The following is a 21,069-nucleotide window of genomic DNA, read 5'->3' on the forward strand; positions in this document are numbered from 1 at the left end:
TGTGGCCGTGGCTAAATTAAGCAAGCATCGCTAGCACTGTGGGAAAGTTGATCTTGGGGCTGCAAGTGCAAGTGCAAGTGGCATCAAGCAGAGGGAGTCAGTCGGAAGGGATAACTAGAGTGCGGGGAAGTTGTGGGGTACCGGTACCTACCTTAGCTGACTAGCCGAGACCAGCTGCCGGGGGTTTCTAGTTCAACCTATCGATAGCTAACTAGTCAATACGTTCCTTAGAGTTAATTGCTAGAACTGAATTTTGGGGATGTCACGATTTGTCTTGATTCGCGCAGGAGGAATACCCTCTGAGCCCTAGTATTATGTTGAAGTGCGAGGGCATTCGCCCAGCCGAGGACTCAAGGGTAAGAGTATCTCCAGGTGGATAGAAACGTGCATAAGGTACTTGTATGAATTGTGTATGGAGAACTAAGTAAGATCTCTTCCGGTTACAATAAACTAGGCGTTAGATCCAAATTTCCATGAGTCCCGAAGGAGTTTCCTAAGTGGATTCACCACCGTGTACCTTTCCTTCTTCTTTCCTCTGCAATTTGTGTATTGGGCTTCGCAGGCGATGACCTATTCTGGGATCTCATTATCTAGGCCATGAATTATCTCCCCTCAGCCCATGTTCCAGACAGCAAGAAAAGCAGCCGCACAAACGTCAAGTATAATTCTCCGGCTGCACATACACAACCCCACCCACAGTCGTCGTCAGCGTCCCATTCGCTTCGAACAACGTCTCCAGCACATCAATGGCAATATGGAACCCACCCGGGCCAGTAATTTTGGAGCTATTCGCGACGCCAACATCTCTGAGATCCGAGTGCCAGTGCACGACCTGCGAGGTCAACGAGAGCGGCGAGGTCGTCACGTTTTCATAGCCACGGAGTACCACGCCAGGCTCGTCGGAGTAGTTGTAGTAAGTGACTGAAACCGTCTCGAGGCTGGTTCGGTTGTGGTTTTCAATAAGCTCGACGGAAGCATGTCCCGAGATGGAGCCAGTGAGTGTGTATCTTCCTGCAGGTGGGTATCGCACGGCCGGGGCCTGATCGCCTGGTATATAAGGCGTGCCCCAAGGAATGGTATCAGCTACCGGGGCCACAGGGTTTAGACTGGCCGGTTTTCGGCTGGTTAGCGTGGCCAACATGATTCGGTATGTCCGCCCCCCCTGGGCAGTAGAGACAGGGCAAGGGAGCGGATTAAGACCACCACATTGTGGAGGGACAGTTAGAGTCTGGTAGTAAGCGATCTTGGTCCCATCCCACGACCACCGCGGATCAGCCTGTGCGTTCCACTCGGGGTCATTAATACTCCCTGGGGTTCCATCACCCGCTGCATTGACCTGCTGCCCAACGTAGCCCCCACGGTCCCCTCTGCGATCCAGTATCCAAGGCTGGAAGAATCGGCGCTGCCCATTATTTCGAATCGACGCGGTGGCAGTCGATGCAACGAGATCTGTAAGTGGGGGGATATGCCGCATGCCAGCGATAAACATGGTGCGATTTGTGCTCCGTGTGTCGAGAATCACGGACCACTGATCATCAGGGCTGATGTCGATGGGGTCGGTATATCCCGGATGCTGGGTGATGCGCCGCACTCTGCCGGACTGCATGTGGACGGCGAAGAGATCGAAGTTCGACGACTCCCAGTTAGTCCCTACGTAGGTGATCTCCGTTCCTTGCCCCGAGAACCCGCGTAACTCGCCGATACTGATCGCGTTGCGATTGATGGTCATGTTCTGCCCGCTAACTGTGATCGGGTGGGCGGCGGTGGGATCGTAAAGCCGAGTGACTTTATCCAGATCGTACCGAGCCACGAGAGGCAATCCGGATTTTGGGTTTGGGTCAAACCTGAGGCGCGAGAAGTAGGCGAATTGGCCCATGTCGCCGCTGGGCGTCGTTGTGAACGAGCTGAAGCCTAGATGGACGTTGTCTGGATGGATACGGAGCTCTCGGATGGCTCCGCCAAAGCCAGTGTTGTTTGAGGTCGTTTGCCAGCGGATGGGGTAGATGTGAGTTGCTTCTGGTGTACACTGGGGGCTCGACAGCAGGGCGTCGCATTCGATGATGTTGCTACCAGCCAGAACGCGCTTGCCATCTTTGAAGCTCTGCGGATACTCCAACAACTCTGTGCTCCCGTTGCGGTTTGCGGCGGATACACCACATGTGATGCATTTCCACGGATCACCGCTAGGGAATACTCGACCATCGACACTGATCACAATCAGCTGCACGCCGCTGTAAATACAGGCTGGGTGAGGGCATGCCGGTGCTCCGGTGAAGTTTACTGTCGCGACGATGTGCTTGTTGCCTGGGAGGAAGTTGCCATTGCGTAGTTCGCCTGTCTGCCCAATACAGCCTGTTTCGTGTGGGTTGATCGCCTTGCTGCATGCGCCGGGCATGTCGGAGGGTGCGACGGGGGGTAGAGGTAGCTCAACGACCTGGATCGGTTCATGCGGATGTTGCATTGGCGGTGCACTAGATACGGGAAGCACACAGCTGAGGAGGCTTGCTGCCGCGGCGAGAACGGACTTCATGTTGCAGAAGGCTGGCCACGAGTTTGTGCGCTGTCTTGCACTTCTGCTTTGTTATCTCTCAAGCTGTAGTAAACTAAACGGTGCCTTTTATACTCCTCGACTGCGGGGGAATCTGCACCCCTCGCTCTACTTGCTTACAAGGGGACCGAAGTCCTAGAGAATGACTTCTGGGTGTCTCTAACCGACGTCCTCTAACCTTGGAACTAAGGATATTGAATGGAGGCCACGCAGCATTCACATGTGAGGCCATATCTGTCGGCCCCTACTCGACCGACGATCCTACATTGAAACAGTTCTGGCTGATGGCAGCTCCCCAGATAGGCCAATCAATCTGGGGTCTTGTCTGGGGGTCTCGGTTTATTTTACCCCAGACTCTGTAATGATCCCTTGATTGGCCCACGAGATGGGGAGGACCTGTATGTCGCGTGGTTTACTCCGCATGTTCGGCAACTGAATGCAACTCGCTGGTTCATTAGATTAAGGCACAGCGAAATATATAGCCTAACCAAAGACCGTCAATAACCGAAAAACGGGCCATTGTTCTGGTTGTCTAGTAAATGAGTGAAGCATATACCAATCCACCAACCTATGCCTAGGTACTACGCCCCAATTAGGGCATTGCAACGAGTACGAAGCCCGCTATTGGCAAGCCACTCCAGCCTCTATTTTCCACGGAAAATTACGGGCTAATCACCGCTCAGAGACCTTCGGTGGGTATTCAGCCGAACTTGGGGTCCCCGGACTCCGCATTCTACTACTCAGGATAAGCTGTCTGCGGCCGGTAGAGCTGCTTTCGATGCCTTAAGTACTTTGGAGAGATCTCGAGTCCACATAGCTACAATAGCAAGAGTTGCGAAACCTCACTTCTACAGCTTTTCCATGACCAAATCGAGCCATCATGACGACGCAAAGTGTGGATGCGCAAAAACGACCTGATGCAACTCAGCATGTCGAAGACCCCGAATACCCCGAGAAATCAAACGGCGTGCTTCTCAAATCCAGCAACGACAACCTAGGTCTCTGGAAGACCGTGTGGACGTTCCGGAGGGTGAGCTACGCTGCCGGGACCTGAATCTCTGGCTCATAGACTCATAGCTCTGTAGGCCGTCATTGTTTGCAACCTGCTCTGCATCGCAGCCGCAGCAGATGGCTATCAAATCAACTTGAACGGTTGGTGCTGCGTCTCAGGTCCTAACCTGCGCTAACACCATTCACCCACCCAGGAAACATCATCGCCAACGACGGCTTCACCAACCGGCTAGGCTTCCTCAACGACGAGGGCGTCATGACCCTCAACGCAAATCATACAGCCTTATGGGGCGCAATGCAGTCTCTCGGCCAGCTACTAGGCATGATTCTGCTGAACCCGATCTCCGACCGAATCGGCCGAAAGATGACACTCTATGTCCTGTGGGTGATACTTGCCGGAGTGAGTCCCTTAACACCCCCCTTAATCCAACCGTAGCCAAAGACAGCCAACTAACCATCCACGCCAAGTCACTCATCATCGAAACCCTCGTCCGTGACTGGCGCGACTGGGCCGGCGCAAAGATCCTCGCCGGCATGGGCATCGGCGCGATCCAAGCAACCCTCCCCGTCTACGTCATGGAGTGGGCGCCCGTCAACATCCGCGGCGCCCTGATAGTCGCCTACGGCTTCTGGAACGTCATCGGAAAGTTCCTCGCAAACCTCGTGCTAATGATCGTGCACGAACGCAACCCAAACGACTACAAAACACCAATCCTCACCCAGTGGGCGTTCCTAGGGCTCATGCTGCCGATCTTCGTCTTTCTCCCTGAGACACCAGGTAGGCCCGTTCTCGAGGCCGGGGCGTTATACCATCCATAATTAGCTATTGAGCGCTGACACGGTGACTCCGAATAGCATACTATGCGAACAAAAACCAAGACACCCAAGGCGAGAAAACCCTCGCGCGCATCAACGGCAAGATCCCCGGCTACAACGTCTTAGCCGAGTACAGCATTATCAGGAACACAATCCTGCTGGAGAAGCAGGCGCGCGAGGAATTCGGGGACGACAGAAGAGACACAGACATCGCCGGGATCCTGCGTTCTTACATCGAGTGCTTCCACCGCCGGAATGTCCGCCGCACGCTGGGCGCTTGTCTCCCTGGTTGCGCGCAGCAGCTGGCGGGACTGTCGTTTCTGAATACGTATGCGAGTTTGTTCTTCAAGCAGAGCGGGTTCGATAATGCGTTTTTGATTACGACGGTGCTGTGTAGGTTCTTTTTATTTTCCCTTTGTCCTTCTTGATTAACCTAACCTCACCTTGGAACTATAACATACCCACTTATCATAAAAGACATGAGTTGAAAAGAGAAAAGAGAAAGACTGACCCGGGCTCTATACTATCCTCTAAACAACAGGCTCCATCCAACTCGCCACCTCCCTCGCTTTAATGCTCCTATCCGACAAATTCGGCCGCCGGGTGATGGTCTTCGGCGCCACGATCCTCTGCACAGTCACGCTGCTCATCGTCGGGATCCTAGGCTTTATAACGCCTACACAGGCACTGAAGAGCTTTCTTGTTTTCCTGGCTTGCGCTTGGTCGTTTGCGAATACAACCAGTACGTCTCCTTTCCTATATTTTCCGTGCTCTATCCCCCATGCTTGTCTGTCGTCAGGTCAAGAAGATAGCGTGGATACTGAATACTGGATTGTGCAGTCGGCAGCCTAGGCTACGCCTTCACCGGCGAAGTCTCGTCGCAGCGCCTGCGGGCGCGAACGGCGGGCGTGGCGTCCGCGCTCTCGGTGGTGTTTGGGCTGGTGTTTAATACCTCTGTGCCTATTATGCGTGAGTTTCCTTTCCTTCCTTTCATTCCATTCCTTTACCATTCCTTTCAATTCTCCCACCCGGAATTGTATTCGCTACCCCCCTTCTGCAAAGGCCAAATTCTTGGTCTTCATCATGGCTAACTGGGAAACATGCTGTAGTGGACGTCAACGGCATAAACTGGGGCTACAAGACCGCATGGCTATTCTTCGGCACGGGGAGCGTGGTCGTTGTGTTATTGTGGTTTTTCCTGCCGGAGTGCTCGCGGCGCAATGCGGCGGAGATCGACGAGATGTATGAGGCCGGGGTGCCGGCTTGGAGGATGGGGGGGTATGTTACTGAGATTCAGAGGGGTGGTGCAGGAATGAGGGTTTGAGAGGATGAAAGGGAGGGATGTTTGGGCTTTTCCACCGGTGCGGTGAGAGGGAGGAGTCTGGAGAGGTGAGTATCGGGCTGGACTGGCTGCTAGCGTGAAGGGGAGGAGGTTGGGGTATAAACTAAGCTAACTATTAAATGGTATGGGTTGGGTGGTATAGACAGCTGGTTGGTTTGGTATGTGCTAGGTTCTACGTTGAGTCACATACGCAGGTAGTGGGTACCTAAAATTCCTGGTTTAAACGGGATGATCCCGGCTGCTCCCTATCGAACATAATTCGAGCTTAATTCATCCGAAGCCTTCGAGTCCAGTTCAGAGAGATAATCCAATATCCGCTCGAACTGGGAGCTCGCGCGAGCTTTGATGCCGCTGTGATCCATAGTCTGGATTAGCTCTAACAGGGAGGCTGCAACGCGGCGGATTTTCTCAACCTGTAGTCTGTGGTTAGTTATGCGTGTAGAAAGCACCTGTAATTGCAGTGAAAAGTATTGCAGCTCGCTCATGCGGACTACGATGTACTTACTGCGGTTTCTCCTTGCATCTTAAGGCAGGCAAACGGGACGAGACGGAGCTCTCGAATGAACTCGCTTGCGATCTCCAATTTCCTGAGTGCGAACGACGTTGTATCCGGTGTCAAACCCATGATTTGGACAAGGTTGTGGGTGATGCAGAGCTGTAGGGCGACGAGTTTCATGCAATGAAAGGTAGTCATGATGTTGCTTCGCTGGACCATGAAGCAGGTTCTCTGGTATACTAAAACCTCTTTGTCCATTATCTGATCATCGACGCTGTCTAAAGACCAAAGAAACTCTGGTAGGTCGTCGGCAGTGGTCAGGAACGAGATGTAGAGATCGGTCAAGCGGGAAACTTCTGCGTCAGCGCCTGTATCAATCGCATCGTTCCGCAGACGGCGAGCATAAGCTTTGATCCCACTGGTTAGACGAGCTGCAAGGATCCAGACACGACATTTGATGTGGAAGCCAACTCGAAGTCGAAGTTCTAGAGATTGCTGGTGGTGGCCTTGTGAGACATCGAGGAGCAGCTGGTCCTGCTCTGTATGCTCTCGCACTGTCAGTTCGCTGTGGAACAGGGTTTCGTGGAGAACGACTGGTCGGGATTCGAGTGCTTCGGCAGTCCGCTCTGCTGCGTATAGATGCCAGAAGCCAGCACGGAGTACCTGTGCTTCGATAGGAGGACTCTGAGATACCCACTCTTCGGAGTACAGTCTTAACCGCTGTGCGATCAAAGTAGCCTCGCCGTGGTAGTGCCACGAGGCCCCGACTCTTCCTGTAATGTTCTGCCGGCTAGCGGAGTGCCACATACGGATATTGAGCGAGGAAGAATCTGGATTCTCCAGGTCATAATCCAGATACAGCTGAAGCATTGCCTGGGAGGCTTTGAGGAACGGACTGGCGAGCAGATGCGCCCCCGGAAGGAGAGAGTCAGGTGCGGTGGACGTCACGAATGCGCAAAGTGCAGTAACAAGAGTAAAGGACTTTAGTAATGAAAAGTCACCATCGCTACTTGGGTCAGCAACAGGCCATGCGGCATGATTGGAAGAAGCCTGTGGTGAAAACAGGCTGGCACTGGCTCGGATTGTGGGTTCGTGGACAAGCGGCTGAATCGGAAACAGGTACTGTATGTACAATTCAATGCAGTTTGGGATCACCTCTTCAATGGTGCTTGGGAAAGCGGAGCTGATGGCATCCACCAAGGCAATAAAGACGCGTGCCGACTCGCTGGTGTGTATCGAGGGAGACTGCCCGAGCATCACACTCGATGCAGGTGAATCATAGCTTGGAATGGCCGCAGCAGGCTCGGGCGATGCACCTGACTGTGGCTGTTGGGAGGCAGCGAGACGAAACTGCGTGGATGGAGTCGTAGGCAAGGCTGACGGCTTTCTCGTCTTTCGACCTCTTTTCTTCGGGGTGAGCGTGCACTGGCACTGGAGTCCCGAAATGCGGCAATTCGAACAAGGATCAGCCAGATCACATTTCACCTTTCGTCGCCTGCAAGCGTCGCAAGCAGAGGTCACTTTTGTTGAAGCCATTGTGGTGGTTGAGAACTCCACGGAAGATAGCAGGGTGGAGAAGGCTGGACTAAAACTAAATACCCTATTTTCCGCGGAGCTTTTCCACCATTCTTTAACAGGCTGAATACTTATTTTGCCCGTTCAGGCATACATTTACCGGTGATTTCTACACACCATACACCATTTGTACCGAAATCATGGCGCTCGAATTCGACAGAAGCTGGATCTGGCATCCACAGTTCAACGAGTCCGAGCGCGGAACAGCAGGCCGTTTCCTACACTTTCGACGAATCTTCCACATCGACACTGAAGGTCTACCTCCTTCGCTGAAATTGTATGTCACAGCCGACACACGATACAAGCTCTATGTCAACCATCAGCTTGTCGGCTTCGGACCGGTCAAAGGGGATGAGAATTTGTGGTTCTACGACGAGGTGGACATTGCCCCGTTCTTGAACCCGGGTAGAAACATCATCGGAGTGCATGTTCTCCGGTTCTTTCACGCGACGACCTACGCCCCTTCTTTCCCTCGCTTGCCTTCGGGGGGTCTCCGCATCCAGCCTAGGGAATGTGATGGCTTCTACAAGACGGAGCTCGCAACCAGTGAGAAGTGGGAGACAGCTATAGATTGGTTCACGACACTACGGGTCGATGAACCTGAAGACCACTTCTTACATATCTATGAGAAAGCAGACCCAACGGGAGAGCCACTGCAATGGGTCCCTGCAGAGGTGTTGGAATACAAGATCTCGACGGGAAATTCGACGCCTTGGAAGTTATCTCCGCGTCTGATACCGCCGCTGAGGGTAGAAAGATCAGCACAGATCACGGCTATTCACAACGTGGACAGTGCATTTAGCTCGGATACATGGAGAGCGTCCTTGTGCTCAGAGCATACTGCCTCTGATCGTCATGGCTTGTTACTGCCCGCAGGTACACAGCATGCTCTGGAGCTAGAAGTACCACACCACACCACGGCGTTCATCCGCATCAGGTTCAAACGGCCAGCACTTGCCGGTAGCATTCTGCGGGTAAAGTATTCCGAGAGCTACGAAGACGAACCCGAGTCCGTTCCCTGGACGAGGAGAAAAGAAGACCGCCGTGACACGACAAAAAGGCTATACGGACCAGAAGACATATACCATTTCCACGGGCCTCTATCAAGCCCTAACCCAGGGTACCACCCCGACGAAGAAACCCAGGAAATCTTCACGCCCTTCCACTTTCGAACATTCCGCTTCATGGGCCTCAACATCTCCGTCCACCCTTCGTCCGACCTGGTCGTAAAGAGCATCGAGATCGAGACTGTCACATACCCTCTCGAAATCCACGCCTCATTCAAAGCAGAGCCAGACTCCGACTCCACCCAACTCTGGACAACAAGCATCCGCACCCTCCAAAATTGCATGCACGACTGCTACGAAGACTGCCCCTTCTACGAACAACTCCAGTACGCCCTCGACACGCGCAGCTCCGCCCTCTTCACCTACTACCTCTCCGGCGACGACCGCCTCGCCCGGCAAGCCATCACGCAACTGCACAGCTCCTTCAACGCCCACGTCGGGCTCACAAAAAGCCGCGCCCCCTCCCACAGAGCCCAATACATCCCGACCTTCTCGCTCTTCTGGATCTGCATGGTCGCCGACCACTTCCTCTTCTTCGCCGACGGGGATTTCACCTCGCGGTTCCTCCCTGTCATCGACGCTGTCTTGTGGTACTTCCAATCCCGGATTGACAGGAGATACGGGCTGACACGAACATTTCCTTCCACTTCCACTTCCACTTCCACCGAACCAGGACCAGGACCAGGATCAGGAAACGGGACGGGAATCTGGCCCTTCATCGACTGGACCCCGCAATGGAAACCGCACGGGATCCCCCCCGCAGTCCAGAAAACAGGCATTTCAACCTTCGTCAACGAAGTCTACGCGTACACGCTCGAGCTAGCAGCCCAGCTCGCCACAGCGCTCAACCAAGCGCCCCTCGCAAGCGCGTATCATTGCCGGGCAGAGAAGATCAACCACGCCCTGCGGCAACACTGCTTCACGGGAACATTCTTCACGGATAGCCTTGCATCCCAGGCATCCGAGAGGGCGGATTCAGATACGAATAGGAGTATAGATATGGATATAAGCCAGCACTGCCAAACGTGGGCCGTTCTCTGCGCTGCAATCCCCGATCGGAAGTCGCAGCGGCGTCTTATGAGTGCGAGCATGGGGCTCTCCGCCACGGGTGCGATTACGCAAGAATCAACCGCCATGTCCTTCTATACCCTGCGCGCCCTCTCTCGCGCCAGTGAGGCAGAGACAGACGCAGAATCCCTCTACAACACCTCCTACACGAACTTCTGGTTCCCCTGGCAAGCCCAGCTAACGCAGAACTGCACGACGTGGATCGAAGACAGCGTCTCGCAGCGCTCGGACTGTCACGCGTGGGGCAGTATCCCGATCTTTGAGTTTCTGGCAGAGGTTGTAGGTGTTAAGCCTGCGGGACCAGGGTGGGATGTTATTGAGTTTTGTCCGCGGGTGGGACTGTATGAGTGTGTTGAGGCGAGGGTGCCGTTGGGTGGTGGGAATGGGAGGATTCGTGGGGTGGTGGATGTTAAGTGGAACAGGATGGAGGATAGCCGTGGAGGGACGAGGGTTTGTTTAAGAGTTCAGGGGGAGGATGTAGCTGGCATCAGGATTAATGTCTCTGTCTCGGGGAAGCGCATGATTCATGAGAACTGTGTAGATGGGTTGGAGATTATTTTGAGGGAGTAGCTGGAACTACAGTCATTCGCGCTAGGCTGGTAGGAGACGCTTTGGGAAGGAGCAGTCAAGATGTTGCTTTGAAGTCTATGATTTATAGCTATTCTACTAGATACATTATGGACTCGTCTTAGCTTCGCCCAGAGGACTACTAGACCCCAGCACCACGTTGAGGTGCGAGTCCGTCGCTGGGGTAAATGGGGATAAATATGAATAAATCGAAGGGAATACATACCTATTGGAAGAAGACGGGTTTCACACACTTGATAAAAGTTAGTCAGTATTCTTCTCTCAGATTTTAAAAAATGTATCCCATAGGACGGCGCTTGCGAGATTTATAAGGATCGTTTCTTTGTCGTGTTGATAGGCTTGCATGCGGCGAGAGCCATTAGGGAAGGCCTGTGTCGAGTGTTGGCATGTCTGGAGCGCGTTCGTTTCGTTTCGTACGGCGAGATCGTCATCCAAAGGTCGAGATATCAGGTCGCTCTGAGCGAGGTTGTTGAATGTTCTCCATTGACCGGTAGCTTCACCCAGTTGGTGTTGCATTGAATCGTTTGAGGTCGGACAGCGGCCTCTCCATTCACGTCGTACTCATCGTGACCCCTGTCCGGAGAGGTTGTCCTCGGGGAAGCAAGAACAGGGAGTAGCCAAGATGCCTCGCCCATTTCCGCATTTCGGTATATGCAGCGATCATGTCGAACACCTGGGGCTGTAGCTGTTGTTGTCGCTACTGCTGCTGTTGGTACTGTTGTTGCTGTTGCTGCCGCCGTTGCTGCCGCCGTTGTTGTTCTCGTTGTGGTTCTCGTTAAAGGACCCGAATCTTTGCTGATCAGATATCAGCGACAACCTGTGCAATTTCACAAGCAGACACTGGTAGACCTACAAGACGAGGTCGATGGCATTCGAAGCCGCAAACTCGGGCGGGTGCACTTGCGTTAATGCACCAGAGGCGATAGCAACAAGGGGAGTATGGAAAAGAAAGCCGAGGGCCACGCTCAGGCTAAGGCGAGGAGCCGTGGTAGTTGCCAACACTCGGAATAGTCTGTCGATGGGTACGTGGTGAAGATCTCTGCATTGCTGTCAGTTCTGAGGTTGGGTGGTGATACGGAGACGGGTATGCTTACGAGTTCTCGGGGACTGATAGCAGCTGTCGCCAGAGGTACGCTGTGATACGATCAGGGTCTCGATAAACAGTGGGAGAAAGTTGAACTCACGCACTTTTGGGGTAGCATTCGCCAACAATAGTGGGGACGATAGGACATGGGAACAACAGTAGGAAGTTGGTTGGGAGTGCTCACAGGGTTACTGTACACGGACAAGTTGAGAGAAGGGAGACAGAAGAGGTAGAGGAAGAGGAAGAGAAGAAGAGGGAGAAGAGTGGGAGGACAACCAATAACAGAAAGTACGACCGCTTCTTAGTATCGCCAGGGCAACTCAACAAACTCATGTATATAAACGTAGTATCAGGGTATGCTGGCAGGTAAAGAATAACTTTTCGCCCTTGGTGACAGTGCTATCAGCATGCTCCTGATGTACGGCTACTCTACTATAGTTAGGGCTTTCGCCTCTTCTCTGGCACAAGACATACAGGTGTACCAGTGCAAGCATATCAGGAAAATTAGGAAGTCAAGTAATCGTTTCCCGTCTAAATCATGCCATAACATTCTCCCAGCCCCAGAACTAACTACCTATAATGCTCCCCAAAAAAAGAAACAACCAGGATATCCTTGACTACTCCATCCTCCCCCCAGAACAAACCAACCAACTAATCTCAAGCAAACGCAGACCCCTCCACCTGCTCAACCCCCTCCGCCCCACTCAACCAGCAGACCCGATCCTTAACAAACTGCTCAACCCTCGGCTTTAGCTTAGTCTCATGCAGAGTAAAATCATCCACAGTGCCAATCCTCAAAATACTCATCCCGGAAAACCCCGTGCCAACACGATACATCAGCGACCCGCAAACCGAGCAGAAGAAATTCATCATTGTATTCCCCGTCGCGATTGTCTTGGACTGGCTGTATGAAGACAGCAGTTCACGACCGCGCTCGTGGATGAGATACTTGTCGTCGACTGTGAAGTTGGAGGCGAACATTGAGGCTGTTATTTTTCGGCAGTCGGTGCAGTTGCAGATGAAGGTGGTGACTAGGCCGGGTGGGTTGGTTGGCTAGAGATAGTGTTCTATATAAGAATGGATATAACTGCAGTGGGAAGGTAAGTGGGTGAGAGACGTACGAAACTCAGCTGGACGGCGCCGCAGAAGCAGGTGGCTGTTGCTCTGTCGCTGGTCGACCAGCCGTCTTGGCTGGCGCCGGCGAGGGGAAAATACGGCTTTGCTTTGTCCGCGTTGGGGTTGGTGTTTGGGGGTGATGCCATGATTGTTTGGATATACTGTTAGAAAAGCTGGTGATGTGGAGGTCTACATTACTGCTCGTGGCCAGAATGGAAAAGATATTTATAACCATGTGCCCAGATGCTTGGGTTAGTGAGTAGCCTATGGAACCCTGGTCTTGATTGCGGAGTTCCGCCCGGAGTTGCGGAGTTGCGGAGTTCTCATGCTGACCAAGGTCTGTTGTTTCTGTGCAAGTCAGCATCGGCGATATGAGTTTGACCGTCCTCGGAGACATAGTGGCTGGTATGCCTAGATGGTCGGCCGTCGATGTTGTAGACGAAGTATGAGTAAAGTTAACATGGAAGTGAACAACACCCATCAGTCCTTGACGGCAGCATTAACTATCCATCATCAGTACTGTAAAAGCATGTTTAGGTCTGAGAACTAGGTCGCCTCTAAGGACATCGGACCATGTATCTAGCAGTTCTCTAAGACAAAGTAGATTCGGTCTATATCCAACCATTATTGAACAGATGGTTTTGAGGATTTGCTCACATATAGTTGGTCCTGGCCGGTGTACTACTACTAATCTCAGAATAAAACTCACGCAAGCCGGCAAGCCGCCTACGATCAATGCGACGGCCGTACAGCTATGCGAAGTGCGATTAGAACTCAAATTGACATGCATGGAGAATCATCAAAAGTTCAATAAAACAGCAGTCTATAAGAACAATCTATAAACAAGAAAACTCCTCGAAAACCTCAACCTCAAACACCCAACCCACGCTTATACTCCCGCTCGTTCAGCCAAAAACTCCTCACTAAAAGGATAATCATTATACCCCACCTCACTCATCGGCAGATAAAACGTCGGCCGATGATACTTATTCAACTCTATCCCATGTCTGATCCTGTACACCAAATCCGGATTCGCCAGGAAATGCCGCCCAAACGCAACCAGCACATCCCACTCCCCATAATGCTCCTCCAGCGCCCTCGCCGCCGTCTCAGGCCCATACCCCCCCGCGACAATAACCGGCGAGCGATTCCCCCAAGCCTGAAGAATAAAATCCAACGTCCTCCCCTGATTCACCTCCTTCCCACCAAACACCAACGCCCCCGGATCCCCCGTCGCCTCAACAAGCGAAAGATACGCCAGCGGCGGAACAATCTCCCTCAACCGGTTGATCAGGTACAGATACTGTCCCTGGATATCGCCCTTCTCGGCATCCTGAAACGCCGCATACGGCGATAATCTCAACGCAACACGGTCAGCCCCAATCGCGGCCACAACAGCCCTCACAACCTCCAGCACCAGCCGCGCGCGGTTCTCCGTACTCCCACCCCATTTATCGCTTCTGTGGTTCACGGCATCGGAAAGGAACTGGTCGAGGAGATAGCCGTGCGCGCAGTGGATCTCGACGCCGTCTCCGCCAGCAGCGATGACGCGGCGCGCAGTGTCCACGAAACTCTCAATCGTCTCCTGGATCTCGGTCTCGGTCATCTCCGAGGGAATCGCGTCTACGCCTTGCATGGGAATTGCACTGGCAGAGCGATATCTTAGCCCCTTTTCTTTTAAGAATTGCGGGTACGATGCGCGGCCCATGCCCCAGATTTGCTGGAAGTAGAACGAGCCTTTTGCGTGCACGGCGGAGATGATGGCCTTCCAGGCGGAGACTTGCTGCTCGCTGATGAAGCCGGGGGTGTTGTCTTGGCCTTCTTCGGCGTGGGAGATGGCGGTTGCTTCGGAGATGATGAGGGTTCCGGGTGTTGAGGCGCGGTCGGCGTAGTACTGGGTCATGAGGGGGAGGGGCGTGTGGGTGTCGGAGTTGCGGTTGCGGGTTAGCGGGGGGAAGACGATGCGGTGGGTTAGGTTCATTCTGCCGACGCGGAGTGGGGAGAAGAGTTTGGTTGTTGCTGGATTGATTGGGGGGGTGGGTATGGGTTCTGTGGGAGGGGGTGGAGCGTTGGTTGTTGTTGTGAGGGTTGGCATGGTTGTAGTGGTTGGCTTGTAGATGTAGATAGGTGGGTATGTGTTATTTGGAGTATTTCTGGTTAGAAAAATGGAATGAGATGTAGAGACTTGATAGTAAAGCTGGAGTATGGCAGTGGGGTTGGGCGGACTATCCCATTATATAGCTCCAGGACGGATGAACTTCAGTGCGTGCTTGATAATTCTCCTGATATACTTCGCAGATATAAAGAGAATGGTTTGAAATCAGCTAGCCAATACAAGAGTGTGCTGTAGTCGGGGACAATTCCGAGATCTGGACGCGAGGCCGTGGATGCGAGAGCCCGTGGATGCGAGTCTCCGTGGCTTCTTTTGGCGAGGTACTGCAACGCAACCTGCAGGCTACAGGGCACCTAGCTATATGTTCAATGTTGAATTGCTTCGGACTGCAGGTGGGTACCAAATACTTACAGCAGGAGCTACTCCTATTGGCCACATCCAATAACGGTATATACTCCGTAACTCCGGCTTTGTGCTTATAGTACTGCGTGGATTGCCTTGCTAGACTACACCCAGCACCAGAAAAGCCTGGGATAGTACCATGTCATGGTGTCAACCACACCCCAGGACAGTTTGAAAGAAACAACACAACACAAAATACATGCACTTCGCTAGCTACCTTCCACCATATCCTCATAACGGCCTCGTCTCCTCCGGCCAGAGCACATCAACCTTATTCCAGAAATCAATGTCAAACGCCATATCAAAGAGATTTAACTCTGGGTTTCCGCTCTCCCGATCTAAAACGAATGCAGAATCCGGGTTTGCAGTATACAACGACGGCTCAGTCCCCAAACTGCTGCTGCTGCTGCTGCTCATACCATCAAATAGCATTGGTTCAAATTTGTCAAAACATCCCTCCCCAGGCTGCGCCGTGTTGTGTCCGCCTACCAGAAGATCAACCTTTCCACAAAGACCCCGCACAATCCTACCCGCACTCACCGCAACCGAAAACTTCGCGCCGAAGGCATCAAACACCGAGATCGCAAGGCTGATCGCATCCCTAGCATCAACACCCATAGACGTGCACGGGTACAGTATCACAAACCCAACCAGCGTCATGACAGCATTCCACTGGCAGTAAAACGCCTCATGCCACCCCTCCAGAAGCGCCGTGTGCGCCATAACCCCGTGTGTGATTCTCGTCAGCGAGACGGCGTGCGCAGCGCAGCGCATTGCGAATTCCTCAGCTCGACTTCCCGCAGGTGGTCTGGCGTTGAAGGAGATCATGGGCCGGTAGAGGTTCAGAGATACGTGGTGGTATGTGAGTTCGAGGAGGACGCGCTGGCGCTGGAGCCAGTGCGGGGCGAATTGCTCTAACGTTATCATTGTTCCGTCTGTGGAGAAGGGTATCCCGTTGTTTTGTCGTTTTAGTCTTAAGGCTTGCGGGATGCTGTCGCGCCAGGTTGTGAGGTGCTGGGTGTGTTGGGATAGGCATTCAGCGCCGGTTTGGAGAGCGGTGGGGTCATCCCAGATTGTCTGGTTTTGTTGGAGGTGGAAGTCTGCGGTGAAGAAGGATGTGTATGCTGTTCGGATTACTTGGTAGAGTCTTGTCTGGTGTAGACTGAAACTCAACCACGTTGTGTCTTCGTCTACAGGGACGAAAGATGATCCGGATGTTGCTGCTGCTTCGAGGCTATCGCTTGGGAGAGCAGGCATTGTGTGAGTATCATTAAGGGTAAAAGGACGGCCTAATTTCATTCCGGCTCTCGTGTCCATGAGGTAGACAGACCACCACAGCCGTCTGCGCATCTCGCGCTCCGGCTCGAGCATACTCGGTGGTGGATCTTCGTGGAGACCTAGAATATAGGCGGTCCGGACCGCCGTTCCTACAGCGGTATCCATCATATTATGAAATGATCCGCCACAGAGATAGAACGCGCAGAGGAGATGGCATTGCAGGGTTGATATTGACGGGGTCTCGAGTTCGTAGGAGAGCAGCGTTTGTCCGCGCCAGAAGTGCCAGCGGCCGGCGACAAGGGCGTCTTTGCCTTCGATGAGAGCGTGGCCTTGAGCGGAGACTGGGAGGGTGGAGATGTGGTATTGCATGCAGGTTGCGACAACAATGTCGACTAGCGCGGAGGGTCGGCGTTCCTTTCCGCCAGGTACTAATAAGCTTTGGTAATGTTGCTTGAACTGGGCTTCGTTTAGGATCGGACAGAGTGATACATGGTACATTTGCCAGAAGTAGTTGAGGAAGAAGTCTTCTTGGAGGGGACTCAGGTAGACGCTATCTGGGGGAGTCATGGTTGGGGAGAGATCGGACCTCGCAATAGGTCTATCGAGAAGCTTGTTATCGCAGGCGGAAATGGGGAACATTTGATGCGGGACATCCTCTTGATCGAGCTTCTGACTGATGAATGCACTGAGCCGCTGGATATAAGCGTACAATGAGGATGGACCGAGCCAGAGACTAATGGGCGAGCGCGCAGGGCAGAAGTGCACCCCTCCCCAGGATCGAGTTAAAGGAGATGCTTTTGTATGACCGTTGAGGCCATCAGGTGACGGCGATTTGCGCGAAGTCGGTGTCAACTGAATCGTATTTTTCTTCTCAGGGCGACTTCTGAGCTCTGCCTCCAGTTCTGAAACCCTCTGCCGCAAGGACGCGATCTCGCGATGGGCTTGGGGGAGAGTCAAGCCTAATGAAGCGCTCTCTTTCCGTTTGACGCATTCAGTCCTGTTCACCAAACAATTCGAGCAGGGGATGTTGTTGTCGCATTTGATGCGACGGAGACGACAGCTCCCGCAGGCTCTGGCGACCTGAGCTCGTTTCTTCCGGTGTGGCGAGAACTGCAGATTTGGGCGTGAAGAATCCATGGAGAGAATGAGTGTAAGCAGCGAAAGCTTGTGATAGCTTGGCCGGGTGGTCAGTAGTTAAAAATCAATGTGCGGTCTGGAGTAATTGAGATCCACTTTCATTCAGCCAACACTAACTATCTACAAATATAGTAAGTGCTTCGTTGTTTAGCCTGATCCTGGCTGTGCTGGAGAGGCACCTGCAGCACTGAGGACAGAGAAGCGACATGACTCGCGGACTATTGTGGTTACACTGAAACAGGAGGAACATATGAGTCCGTATGACCCAATATGAGTCGGGGGATACAGCTGGTATACTCCAAAGCTAGTTATCTGTTGGAGTTAGTAAGGATAGAATAAGCATCTGCCACGCCCTGCCACGCCCTATCGGAGAGCTGGAGTAGTTACTAAATCGGGAAGGCCCTCCGGCCCGGGCGCCCCAGCTCAGCTATACTCCGTAGACAAATTTGATCAACAGTGGGTTTATGGCAAGAGCATCAGGTGCAATGAGCTTGGAGATGTAGGAACTTCCTCATTTATAAACCACTGACTGATTGAACCAAGGGTGGTCAAGTGCCTGCCTAGCGGTAACCCTCTTCATCGGATCCACCTCAAGCTCGTCATCCTACCCACAAGATCCCTAAATCCCGCCTCTACATACTCTCACGACCCAAATGGTTGTCTAGGGTTGTCCTCGAAGAAGTCGCCCGCAAGTTCAATCAAGCGCGCATGAAAAGGATTATCCGCGCAAATATGCCCCAACAACCCAGTGAAACCCTCCTCGTTAGCAAAATAAGATACATGCCTGCGGAGCACATAGCGCCAGGAGTCCGATGCATGAATCTGGCTGTCACTGACGCGAAAGACCATCTCGTTGAGCATGACGTATATCATCTGAAGACTATCGGTATTAGTACGACGGACAAAGAAGGTCTATGGGACTTTTAGAGACAGCCGGAGGCACGCACCACAATTGCATAGGAAAACACATCTGAGGCTTGGTTCCGGCGAGATCGACACCAGCTTTCGGGGCTTCTCCAGATGGCATTGCCGCAGAGAGGACCTCGCAGCCACTTGCCCGGTGGCACAATAGCCGAATCCTCAAGATTTGAAATTTGGACGTTTTTGATGGCCATCTGGCCCTGGATGCTCTCCTCATAGTCAACAAGGATATTGTTGGCTTTGATATCTGGTTCATGTCTGTACTGGCATGAAAATGACGTTTGTTGTCTCTTTTTACTGGGGGACTTCCCATTATGAAGAACATCTCGCTCGTGCATATCAGCAAGCCCATGCAGAGCGCATCGCAGTATGTGAACCCTCGCCTCTCGGGTCAGAGAAGTCTGGGTCAACCGAAGCAAATCTCCCGCGAGAAATGGGTATATAAACAATTCGAGGTCCGGGACGGTGTCGACTACCGATCGCACATTGGGACAGGTTGCAAGTCGTTTCTGCAGGTCCAGCTGATACTCAAAGTCGCCTGGGATCATATTCTTGATAATGAAGCTTCCTCCATTTGCGCTTTGGCCGTTCTGCAGTTTCTGCAGTTAGTATAGATGCCGCAAGCATTGAATGCTAAGAACGCATACCGTGCTCGGTAGACGCAAAGCAGAGGTTTTCGACGATCAGCCAGGATTTCCTCAATTGTATATACCCGGCCAGAGTCGCCCTTAATTTTTGTGCCTATAGGTAAAGGATCTTCACGGGACTGCGAAGTAGTAGATATCGCGTGTTGGCCGGAAAACAGCCGGCCATGGCAAGAGTAGCGGGAACCCGATACCAAGGGGTTCGGTATAAGCAATTGCGACAGCAGTGAACGGGAGATAGGAGTTCCACGAGGTAACATTGTAGAAATCAGCATAGTAGTTTGTAGAATAATGATTCTGGGGGAGAAGAGTAGAATAACAAACATCTGACCAGGTGACAGTTGATGACCGGTCACGTGATGCAGTACATTGTCATGCATACAGATTAGTTACACTTTATTCATGCGTTATAGTTAGCTGATTGGGAATATTCGCTGTCGCTTGTTGCGGGAGAATGAGGTCTACCCAGTGAGACTTGGTGGTGCGTGGGTACAAGTGTCTAAGTAAGTGATGGAAAGATTGGCAAAGGATGGTCATGATGTGAGAACGACTGCTGTCAGGATAATGCATACTTGGGTAAATTAAGGTGCAAACGCCTGTTCCAGCTTCAACGGCTCTATCACAAGACACTCTCAGATCTATCCAGATAGATTCATCGAGCTACGCCGTTATGAGAATAATCACAGTCTGGGATACCACACCCCAAGCCCTAAAGCAATACCTAATGACAGACCCCCTTCCTCTTTAGCATAGTGCTCTCTATAGATATATATACAACCAGTCCCAAACACCACCTGCCATTTTCCCCATCGATTCACGAGTTACTTGGGATCATCCAACCATCAAATTAAAAACCCCACTGCCCTCCCTCGCCTCAACTTCCCACTTCACGCCCCTAAACCCGTCACGCTCGCGGACATGGACATTGAACTCCCCCTTCACAGGCCCCATCGCCGAGGAAATCGCCAGCGAATTCTTCGGTGGTTCCTTCCACTCCCCTTCCCCCTTTTTTGCTAAATCAAGCGGCGAAAACTCAAACCGCAGCATCAACATCGCGACGATAGCCAATATCTCGGAGCTCGCGAAGTGCCGGCCTGGACACACGACAGGGGAGACGCCGAAGGTCATGAGGCCGCCTGTGCGGCGGGGGTGGGATTTCGCAGTTGACAAAGTCGTAGTCGTAGTCGTGGTCTCGGTTTCGGTACTGCTGGTGGTGTTGATAGTGTTGTCCGGCTTTAGGTATCTCCTTGGGTTAAACTCCCTCGCAGACTCGCCCCAGACATCCTGGTGCCCGCTCATCGACAGCGAAGGGATACTCAGTGTGTTCCCCTTCTTCAGGACATATGTATCCGCGAGCACTGTATCCTCCTGGACATGCCGCGTAGGCGAGGAGGCAGAGCGCGAGCGCAGAATCTCCTGATACGTCGAGACGAAAAGCGGGCAGTTATCGCGGAGGGCGGGGATGCTGACGATATGCTCATTCTCATCTGTGATTCTGAGTGCATTCTTCTCAACCTCCTCTCTGATCTCGGCGAGTAATTTCGGGCGCGAAAACAAATCGAAGATAATCCAGAAGCAAGCAGGGACGGTATTCGAGAGGAGACCGATCCCCATGGAGACTTCTAGCCTGGCGATATCGGCGACGTCCATGCCGGCGTCGAACTGCGCGTTGAAGCGCGCCTGGGTGAGCTCGGAGCCCTGCTTGTGGCCGTTTGCAGCGTAGTAGGCGATGAACGCTGGGACGGCGGTTTCGCGGCCCTGGTAGGCAGGGCGGGCGATGAGGCTGGGGAGGAAGCCGGCGAGGAGGGGGCTGAGGTTGTTTTCGTATGCCCTGGATAGTTAGTATACACGCTTAAGAGCATA

The 21,069-nt window shown here is 52.8% G+C and overlaps 8 protein-coding genes across 8 annotated transcripts; 2 read left to right on the forward strand and 6 right to left on the reverse strand.

Annotated features, from left to right (window-relative positions):
* Nucleotides 1–655: 655 nt before the first annotated feature.
* Nucleotides 656–2,461, reverse strand: BJY04DRAFT_210627 (uncharacterized protein; the record flags this gene model as incomplete). Its single annotated transcript, XM_073714274.1, has 1 exon — nucleotides 656–2,461. The coding sequence occupies one exon, from the start codon at nucleotides 2,459–2,461 to the stop codon at nucleotides 656–658; it is 1,806 nt and encodes a 601-aa protein (XP_073566286.1).
* Nucleotides 2,462–3,428: 967 nt separating this feature from the next.
* Nucleotides 3,429–5,699, forward strand: BJY04DRAFT_231653 (MFS general substrate transporter; the record flags this gene model as incomplete). The annotated part of the gene is made up of 8 exons (XM_073719588.1): nucleotides 3,429–3,578; nucleotides 3,634–3,700; nucleotides 3,754–3,959; nucleotides 4,028–4,337; nucleotides 4,415–4,768; nucleotides 4,917–5,117; nucleotides 5,216–5,344; nucleotides 5,485–5,699. 8 exons carry the CDS (start codon nucleotides 3,429–3,431, stop codon nucleotides 5,697–5,699), a joined length of 1,632 nt encoding a protein of 543 aa, XP_073566287.1.
* Nucleotides 5,700–5,962: 263 nt separating this feature from the next.
* Nucleotides 5,963–7,749, reverse strand: BJY04DRAFT_223105 (uncharacterized protein; the record flags this gene model as incomplete). The annotated part of the gene is made up of 2 exons (XM_073717598.1): nucleotides 5,963–6,130; nucleotides 6,223–7,749. 2 exons carry the CDS (start codon nucleotides 7,747–7,749, stop codon nucleotides 5,963–5,965), a joined length of 1,695 nt encoding a protein of 564 aa, XP_073566288.1.
* A 179-nt stretch (nucleotides 7,750–7,928) lies between these two features.
* BJY04DRAFT_223106 (Six-hairpin glycosidase) lies at nucleotides 7,929–10,493 on the forward strand (the record flags this gene model as incomplete). The annotated part of the gene is made up of 1 exon (XM_073717599.1): nucleotides 7,929–10,493. The coding sequence occupies one exon, from the start codon at nucleotides 7,929–7,931 to the stop codon at nucleotides 10,491–10,493; it is 2,565 nt and encodes an 854-aa protein (XP_073566289.1).
* Nucleotides 10,494–10,957: 464 nt separating this feature from the next.
* BJY04DRAFT_223107 (GFA family protein) lies at nucleotides 10,958–12,857 on the reverse strand (the record flags this gene model as incomplete). Its single annotated transcript, XM_073717600.1, has 4 exons — nucleotides 10,958–11,306; nucleotides 11,365–11,550; nucleotides 12,263–12,648; nucleotides 12,717–12,857. The coding sequence occupies 4 exons, from the start codon at nucleotides 12,855–12,857 to the stop codon at nucleotides 10,958–10,960; spliced, it is 1,062 nt and encodes a 353-aa protein (XP_073566290.1).
* Nucleotides 12,858–13,600: 743 nt separating this feature from the next.
* On the reverse strand, nucleotides 13,601–14,896 carry BJY04DRAFT_231656 (alkene reductase; the record flags this gene model as incomplete). Its single annotated transcript, XM_073719589.1, has 1 exon — nucleotides 13,601–14,896. Exon 1 carries the CDS (start codon nucleotides 14,804–14,806, stop codon nucleotides 13,601–13,603), a length of 1,206 nt encoding a protein of 401 aa, XP_073566291.1. The 5' UTR covers nucleotides 14,807–14,896.
* Nucleotides 14,897–15,457: 561 nt separating this feature from the next.
* BJY04DRAFT_231658 (Zn(II)2Cys6 transcription factor) lies at nucleotides 15,458–17,641 on the reverse strand (the record flags this gene model as incomplete). The annotated part of the gene is made up of 2 exons (XM_073719590.1): nucleotides 15,458–15,564; nucleotides 15,622–17,641. The coding sequence occupies 2 exons, from the start codon at nucleotides 17,639–17,641 to the stop codon at nucleotides 15,458–15,460; spliced, it is 2,127 nt and encodes a 708-aa protein (XP_073566292.1).
* Nucleotides 17,642–18,283: 642 nt separating this feature from the next.
* On the reverse strand, nucleotides 18,284–19,466 carry BJY04DRAFT_210632 (kinase-like domain-containing protein; the record flags this gene model as incomplete). The annotated part of the gene is made up of 4 exons (XM_073714275.1): nucleotides 18,284–18,514; nucleotides 18,589–18,809; nucleotides 18,861–19,141; nucleotides 19,210–19,466. The coding sequence occupies 4 exons, from the start codon at nucleotides 19,464–19,466 to the stop codon at nucleotides 18,284–18,286; spliced, it is 990 nt and encodes a 329-aa protein (XP_073566293.1).
* Between the last annotated feature and the right edge of the window lie 1,603 nt (nucleotides 19,467–21,069).

The sequence above is a fragment of the Aspergillus karnatakaensis genome (assembly GCF_047715665.1).
Source record: "Aspergillus karnatakaensis strain CBS 102800 unplaced genomic scaffold BJY04scaffold_67, whole genome shotgun sequence".
NCBI classification, from domain to species: domain Eukaryota; kingdom Fungi; phylum Ascomycota; class Eurotiomycetes; order Eurotiales; family Aspergillaceae; genus Aspergillus; species Aspergillus karnatakaensis.